The sequence below is a fragment of the Limulus polyphemus genome, unplaced genomic scaffold (assembly GCF_000517525.1).
Source record: "Limulus polyphemus unplaced genomic scaffold, Limulus_polyphemus-2.1.2 Scaffold93, whole genome shotgun sequence".
NCBI classification, from domain to species: Eukaryota; Metazoa; Arthropoda; class Merostomata; order Xiphosura; family Limulidae; genus Limulus; species Limulus polyphemus.
Window position 1 is genome coordinate 1,093,439 of NW_013665703.1, and position 8,906 is coordinate 1,102,344.

Genomic DNA, 8,906 nt, shown 5'->3' on the forward strand with positions numbered 1-8,906 from the left:
TATTGATTAATGAACCTGTTGCTTCATGGGGTGCTTGTGGTATACTTGTCAGTATATATAAAAACACACACACACCAAAAAATATTTATTTAGATTTCACTGTTGTTGTCAAAAGAGATATCAGTATGGGTTGAACTGGAATTCAATAAGTTCATTAAAAAAGTAGCACTTATTTCTGACATAAATAGATAGTAGCAGTAAACTAATGGGATACACCTAGAGACTACTCTAAGTGGAAGAATTTCAGCATGTTCTTTCAAAATATTTGTTTTACAAGGTCCAATTTAAAATGAGAAAAGTTTTGCTACCATATTTCACTACTATTAATATTTAATATTTGACAAAAGTTCCTTTTAAAGAATTTTTGATATAATTGTCTCAAACTTAACTTTGACTGGAAAAATATCTTTGGATATCTAACTACTGCCAGGTAAAACTAAATGTAAAAAAGGTGTCATATAAATAGCCAGTCTATCATATTTTGTAATGCTACTGATAAGATTACCTACTATACACTGCTAAAGTGCATTCAGAAAATTCATGTTCTACAGCATGGAGTTTAGAAAGTACTAATACAATATCTGCAATTCTTACAAATCATGAGTAAATGACAAAAACATTGTCAATAACTTATCTTTAGGAAAAGTATTGAAGTGTTTCCTTGTTTCTTTTCCAAAAGTTAAAATGCACCCATAGTCCTTGTTTCAAGCATAATAATATCTCCAATGACTTTTTCAACTGACATCTATATATTCATCATTTTGTTAATCTGTTTGTTTATGACATTATGTAAGACTAAGTTTATAGTTAATGAATCCTAAATTATGCATGATTCAGAATGATAAAAAATGGGAGAAATATCTAAGCTAACATGAAATATCACGTCTTTCCACAGTAGAGGATTATTACACACATACCTCAGCATCTTGAGACTTTGCAATGTCAACAAGAGTTTTAGCTGCTGGATGAACAATGTCCAGTTCTTTCATAATAGTTGCACCATCATTGGAAATTGTTGCTTTTCCTGTGACAAAAATTCACAAGTCAAAAATCGTAGTAACCACCACATAACAAAATGATGACATAATGTGTTATTTAATACAAACAACTTCTTCTTTTAGTTCAGTATTTGATGTAGACACATTTTGTAAAGGGACACAAAATAAATACGTATTCAGTGTAAAAACAACCAAGAATATCTTTCATAACACTATTAAGTATATTTATAAGTATCCCCCAAAATAAAAACTACCACGATTACTATGGGATGTTATTAATAGAATGTTATTTAGCTGATAATTTGTGCTGTACATAAGAAAAGGAAATTGTTAGTTGACTGAAATTGAGAAGCTAGTTACAACATGGACCTACAGATGATAAATAACAATGAACAAGCTTAAAGTGAAAATGTTTGAATAAAATGAAAGACTGTTTTCTAAATGTTATAAAAGGAAAATATTTTAAAATTTGTGACTTGTTTTATATATGGTTATTACTGTGACTAAAATGAAATGACAAATATTTGTATGTAAGATGTAATGAATTGTGAAAAATTAAAATAAGACAGTTAGGAATTACACAGAAATGTCAGATCATTGTACTTATCTGTATTATTAATTTTTACTTCTACACTTGCTAAATAGATGTAAAACTTTTGCTGAAAAATATCTGACCAGATGTTAAACAAGACACTAATGCTATACACATTTACAAGTATCTTGGGAAAGTACAGTGCCTCAAATGCTACAACACTAAAAATAAGTATACAAATTTTCAGTAATCAAAGGTCACTATAGAAATGATGCACAGAATTTAGCTATAAAACTCTTTTAACTTCTGTTGCCCTTAAACAATAAAAAATAGGAAATATTGTAAGTGTGCAGGAGACAGAAATAACAATTCTAGTTATAAAAAAAAAAAAGATCAACTTATGTTGAGTGAGGACATCATAGCATTGACAAGTAGATTTAATGGACAAATATAGTTTAAAGTTGAATCTCAGTCATTGGAATTGCAACTTTTATAAGAAAAACACTTAAAAACATGATTGCAAAGAAATAATTACTGGTCTAAATAATAAATTGATACTCTTGTAATCTATAGCTTGGATTAGGAATATTTTTTATTATGGAATAATGTGGCAAGTATAATTTTTACCTTAAGGACAAGTGAAGCAGTTTGTGAAATCTTCAGATAAATTTATAAACTAATAAATTTGAGATATTAATAATATTCCTTTCAAACATATTTCTGATGCTTAATAATTTCAGTAAAGATATGTATCCACATATAGTGTTTGTTCTTCATCCTGAAAGGTATTTTATAGAACATTTCTACAGACCTGCTACCAAAATAGTGGCAATTAAGGAGTAGTTACTGACACACATAATGTTAACACCAGGAAAAACACATTTAGCTGAACATACTCACTAACCTTTTCTGGATCAGAGGGGCATCACTCTTATACCATGATATTTTATATTCTCACAGTGGAAATTGAATCAAACTGAGTATAAGCTTAATAAATAGTATCCAGGTGCCATATTGAACTCAAAATTTAGAGAAGCGACTTCTTTCTCCATAAACTTTAATAAAGAGATGTTTACAAGAAGAAGTGAGACAGAGAAATGCCATGATATGATGGTGAGTCACCAATTGTCTCTCTTTCAATTAATAAATTTAAAATAAATGAACATTTTGTTGTGTTATTTCCTTTTGTTACATTTGTAAAACAAAACTTGTGAAATGTATATATTTGAAAGGACTATCATGGCTGTGGACACAAATGTTGTCAAGCTTTTACAGGCAACAGACAGAACAGTACTATTTGCCCCCGGAATCTTGGACATGTCAATCAAATTAACACTTTTTGATGGACCTTGATATTTATCATCATCATTGGTATTTTTTGTCTTAGAACTTGCTCTCAGGAATAGGCCCAGAAATTACAATTTCTAAGACAAATTTGATCTGATGATTAATCTATGGTCCTGTAATTTCTTGGAGATTCTGTTCTGGTAACTGATAAAGTGTGTGTGTGTTCTAAAATGTAAATTTGAAAGCTACAATGAATTCTTTTTAGGACACCTAAAATGAGGCTTACAGAAAAAAAAAGTCTTCAATTTTTGCATGATTGCAAACAAGCCCAAGTATGCAGTAAGAACTACAAATCTTTCTTTTGATGTATATATTTCATTTATTGTCATGTATTATTAAAAGTAACTACAATGTAAAAACTAGAAACTTCTCAACTTAGCCTAACATAAAATAAAAGCTGTTTGAAATATGGCAGTCATGTGGTATTTACTTTAGCTCTATCAGAAACAGCTAAGTGATCTAACTGTGATTCATTTTTTTTTAGTCTAGGATTATAAAGTTCTAATGGGTAGGTACAAGGGAAACAGATGCAAAAAGGCTATATTAAACTATTAACATAAGTAATTTGGAAGATTCTGATCAACACTGCATCTCTATTCATATTATTTCTTATTTTTCATTTCATTTATCAGTGATAATTTCATTACAATTAGCATTACGGTAAGGAAAATAAATACGAAATACAAAAAACTATTAATATTGATTTAGAAGTTTTTAGAGATTATGCAAATAAAATATGACAACTGTAAGATAAAAAGGAGAATTTTTATTGTTAGCATGAAAAACACCTTTCATTCAGAATAAAGGTTTATAAGTTCAGAAAATACTTTACTAAAATACCCAATTCTTTGTGTACAACAGACATGCAATGTTTAATAAAAGCTTGTCAAATCTTGTGAAGATACCTGATGCAAATTCAGTTACCGTATGCTTAGTTTCACAGTTTCAATGTTGGTGAAACTGCAAAATTTCATTCTCATACAGTTAATACTGTTTTCAAACCTCAACTATTTGAAAAAGTTATCCAAAGAAATGTGGGAGTTGTGAAATTTATCATTTGTTTAACTGATATCAAATACCACAAAATAGATCACGTGCACAAACATGTACAGTTGTAACAGTCTACAAAGTTTAGTACTTTTCTATCATGCAATAATAAAAAGTTAAGAAAATACAAAATACGAATAAGAAACTTGAATATTATATAGTAAAAAAATCCTTTCTCTATTGGATATCATACTTGTAGCATACATGTCACACAGTTATTATAACCAGGCTTCCCAAAAAAAGTACAGACTTCATTCAACTAAAATTATCAACATCCAAGATGACTGTTAAAAATTAAATCTATATGATAGTGTAACTTTACATGAAGTTTTTTTCTCTTTCCTGAGACTATACGGTGATGTTTTCACTGTGAAGGTGAAATATTTTACACAGACAACCTTTCCAGTGAAGACTCTGGTATCTGGTTTTGGCTTACATTCATACAATTTAAATTACTTTTTCTATCATATTTTTTCATACTGTGCAATTTCCAAAAGTTGGTTAAGGAAATGTTAAAAAAATACACTATAATAGTTCCCTTGGTCTTACGAATTCAATATCTTCTTCAAATGTTTAATCAGGAAATTCCTAATTTTTTTTATCCAATCAGTTTCAGATATATTGATATTCATTAACATATTTCTTCAGATACCTTTTTTGCTGATTGCAGTAGTCAAAATGTGGTTTCTTCTAAAGTTCATAATTAGATTTCTTTCTCCCTCTTTTCAAGGAGTCACTTTTCCATGAAACCATAAATTACTGCTCACACCATTTTATTTGCTATACATTGACATAAGCTATTGTAATCTGCTCTATTTATTTGTATTTAAAACCTTGCTTGTAGCTACATTGAAAGCTGTGCTTCATACAAGTTAAATCATATGTTGTAACAAAATAAAAGGGGTAGCAAAGAAGGGCTGTACTAATAAACTCACTAATGCGAAGGAAAATCAAATGAGAAAACAAGATATTTTCAAGGTACAAGTTTTTTTTAGAAAATATAAGTTTATGCTACAGAATGGGCAGAAAATTTAAGGTTTACAGGTGAAACTCCTCAGTTGTGCAGAAAGTTAAAGTTTATCTTTCTTCATGAATTACATTAAATAAATGTTATACAATAACAATATCAATCTTAAAATATATCTAATTAACTACTGTTTAAATAAAGTGATGATTAATTTTCCTTAACTATTGATATATTAATGTTCAGTTAACATCATAAAGTTATTCTTTGAAAAATAAACATGTTACCTAATGAGAAAGTAGCGAACATAATATTGTTATTGGTGCAATTTTCACAGCTAAATACTTCACTCAGTATATTTGATATGTCAGAAACCATATGATATATTTTAATCATATTGTAGCAAGAAAATATTAAATTTATGACTAAAGTTTTCATTATGGTGGTATTTTAAAGCCACAAAGTTACTGCTAGTATTACTAACATGATTGTGATAACAATTTGTCACTGAAAATAAAATTTGGTGCAATAATCAGTCTACTTTCGCTCAAATTCTAAGTAACAAACAAATAAAAACAGTGAAAGAATGTGCCAAATTGGACCAGAATTGCCACAAAAACCAGTATATTATCAGAGAAATTATTAGGTTTAATTGTTTGCCTATTCAACATTCCAACTAGCTTGTGGTTCTTGATCTTAAATATTTCAAAAACTCACCATTGTTATCAACTATGAGTTTGTCCATTCCTCGAGGACCAAGTGTTGTCCTCACTGCTTCTGCTACAGCCTGGCATGCATTGATGTTACTGATCAGTTGAGACTTCCCTTGAATATTTTCAGTACCTTCCTTTAGTAATATAATTGGCTGCTGCTAAAACAAATTGTATTACATATAAAAAATGCCAAACTAAGCATTTTTTACATAATTTATAGAACATATTTTTGATATCTACCTAAAAACAACTGTGACTTCGAAATATTCTTCGCAGTATAATGAGATAGCAATTCTCTCCTAATTTGTACTGTTTACAAAGTAGACATCAGGTCTTGTCTGTAAATGTTACAAATGTCTAACCAATCCTCCATAAATGTGCGTGTTTTATAGCAAAGTCACAATGGGCTATTTGTTGTACCTACTGAAGAGTCGAACTCCTGATTTTAGCGTTGTAAATTCTTAAGATTTACCGCTGATGGTGTGCAACTTCAACTGTACTGAAAATACTAGATTGTATAAAATTAGAAAGCTTTCTTAATGTTTCATCATATTTCATGTATAGTGTTAAATATTAAGAATTGTTTGGAACAATTAGTTGTACCTTAAGTCACAATTCATATAAATATAGCACAGTGTTCCTAGACTTTTTTGTCAAACGGGGCTGTGGCTTTCTGATAGTTGAGGAAATTTTGTATATATAAAATTGCAAACATGCTGAAACATATTTATGTTTCATTACTTCTAATTATAATTTTCTTTTCAAATAATGGGTGGTTGTATTAAACACTTATCAAATAATTCACAGTACTTACACTTACACCCAAAATTTATGCAAACTCAAAAATAACCATTTATAATGTTATTTGTATTCATAATGCAAGCTTGTGAAATGTCTCACATCTGTTCTGCCTTGTGGACAATGCTCTGCATCATCATCACTTACAGGTAGCTTTTGAGGCTTTTCCCACAATAACAGGCTTTCAGGTTCAAATTGTACATTATCCAGAGACTATACACTGTTCATTGGTGTATCTTTTCTCTTTAAAGCTGGTACTTGTAGATCAGCTAAATGTGGCATACAAGCTGCCATGCTATTAGTAGGTCCAGTTACCAAGCCAGCATTCTCAATAACACCATTATAAATGCTTTATATCACTTCTTTTGTCATTTGATTTAAATTCAAACCCAAGTTTAGAAAGCAACACTCTTTGCTTCTTTCTTCAGTATGTTCCTTACATAACGTTTGCTGTTATAAGAAAATTTTTTCAACATGCACTACACATGCTGCAAAATATATGCTTAAGCTAGAAATTGAAACATCTTTGTATACTTAGAAGAATCAATTATGCATTTTATTTTAAAATAAAGGCTTAACAAATTAATTTTTCTTCTTTATGCTATTGGGAATAAGGTTGAGATTCAGACCCAAATTAGAACTGTAAAAACCTTTGGGTAAGTCGAAATAAAACTTCTGTAACTAAACTAAAGGCTTAAAAACATTTGAGTATTTAAATTTTAATAATATAACCCTAATTTGAGCCATAATAGAAGTAAGACTAAGAGGCCTACATTATTCTCAAGTCAGGCTGTCTGAAGCCTTCAAATTCAATATTGGGTGACTTGTTGAAACTTAACAAAGATACATGCCCAAAACTTGAAAAATTAAACTTTTGAGGTAAGAACTTGTAATTAAACCTTTGTAACTTTTTTAACAGAATTTCTGAATTACTAGTTCGAGGCCAGCATGTACTTTAATACAATAATACCATATTGAGTAGGCCTATTTTCTGTTCCCTTTATTTACTGTGCAACACAACAGTAAATAACCAGTCATTCATTAATGTATGGTCTCACTGTACCTTACGTGTATTACTGTAAAGTGTAAGTCTAAAATCTGTAACAGATATTATACTCTTTCCAGAAATTACAGAATTCTCGGTGGTGAACAAGCCGATTATAATCATTCAGAGTATTTAATACTAGTAAAAACTGATATCAGTTGTGAGATAGCGACGTTTTGTTTGACATGTAGAGTATTATTAATTCTCTAACCAACGAAAAAAGTGAAAACCTATCATCTGGTCACCTGTTTCCAAATTGCATGTTTTCGTTGTTAATTACTGATGTTCAAAGAAATTAAGATATAAAACTTGAATGTAAATATTCAAACGCACGAATTTTAGCACAACAAACGTATTCATATTTAGCTGTAACTTAACAAATAAATTAACCTTTCTGTTTTTCACCAGCATAAAGCTGTAGGGCGGCGGTTTACGCAGTTTTCTCGAATGTTCCACGCTAAGTCGGTATTACAATGCAATTGAAAGCAGAACCATATCTTCACTGCATAACATAATATGACAACTTACTTAAGTAATCATATCTTTATAAATAAAGAAACAAGGGCCGACATAATAATATTTGTACAAAATGATGCAAAGCGATATTATAAATACTCACCATTTCTCTGCCTGCTTTGTCCTAACTCTCAAATACACGAATCTAATGTAATGGAATGCGCTCGCGTTAGAACTACTTTCGCGCCCCCTTTAGCGAAAATAAAATTATTTTAGTTAAAATGATTGCAATAATGTTAGGTACTAAGTTGTGAAAAGGACGTTTAACGAAAACACGCGTGTTTCTCTATATTAAGACTTACAGCCGAATTAAATTTTATATCCTTACTTCTAAAGTAAAGCAAATGCGTCTCCATAATGTAAGCTATAAATATTTTTGTGTAATGTTTATTTAACTTTTATGTTTTGTAATTATTAAGCGTCTGAAGTCCTCAATCATCTTATATGTTCTAAATAATACTAGATCTAGCACCCGCTCATTAACAGTTTTTTTGTTGTTGTTTTTCTTACCTTTACAAAAGTAATACCATTCCGCTCTCAATCTACGCTAACAAATTAATTGTGATTTTTATATCGCACTCACAGCTCAAAGTGCTGAGAATATTTTATTGTATCTCATTAATTCAAACCCAGTTCGCCAGTTGCAAAGTTCTGTGCTCTACAAATTCGAACCGTAATCAGCGGAATTACGTGGTTAATAGTTTTATATTTTATGAGTGTATTAGTGCGAAGGTAATGTTTCATACTGTTGAATAGATTTCGTGGTAAGGTTATTTTCCTATATGTTAAATAGGTTCAATGAACTAACCGCATGTTAGAAAATGTGTAAATGCATTATATGCGGATGTTTTCGACTGGTATATTTGTAAGTTAAGTAGAACAAGTAGAACTCAAGCTTAATATTATTTCTCTTGATATACTAGCTCCGAAAAAAAATGTCGAACAT

The 8,906-nt window shown here is 29.9% G+C and overlaps 1 protein-coding gene across 2 annotated transcripts in view; it reads right to left on the reverse strand.

Moving 5' to 3' along the window:
* Positions 1–8,161, reverse strand: part of LOC106469041 (T-complex protein 1 subunit eta-like) — a 37,883-nt gene extending 29,722 nt beyond the window's left edge. The window contains exons 1-3 of one of the 2 annotated variants that reach the window (XM_013929500.2): positions 8,064–8,161; positions 5,606–5,756; positions 918–1,024 (exon numbers count right to left, since the gene is read on the reverse strand). In XM_013929500.2, coding sequence (XP_013784954.1) covers positions 918–1,024; positions 5,606–5,756; positions 8,064–8,066 — 261 coding nt within the window. In that variant the 5' untranslated portion in view covers positions 8,067–8,161. Of the gene's footprint in view, positions 1–917; positions 1,025–5,605; positions 5,760–8,063 lie in introns of both variants that reach the window. The other variant, XM_022398237.1, reaches the window with a different exon arrangement.
* Between the last annotated feature and the right edge of the window lie 745 nt (positions 8,162–8,906).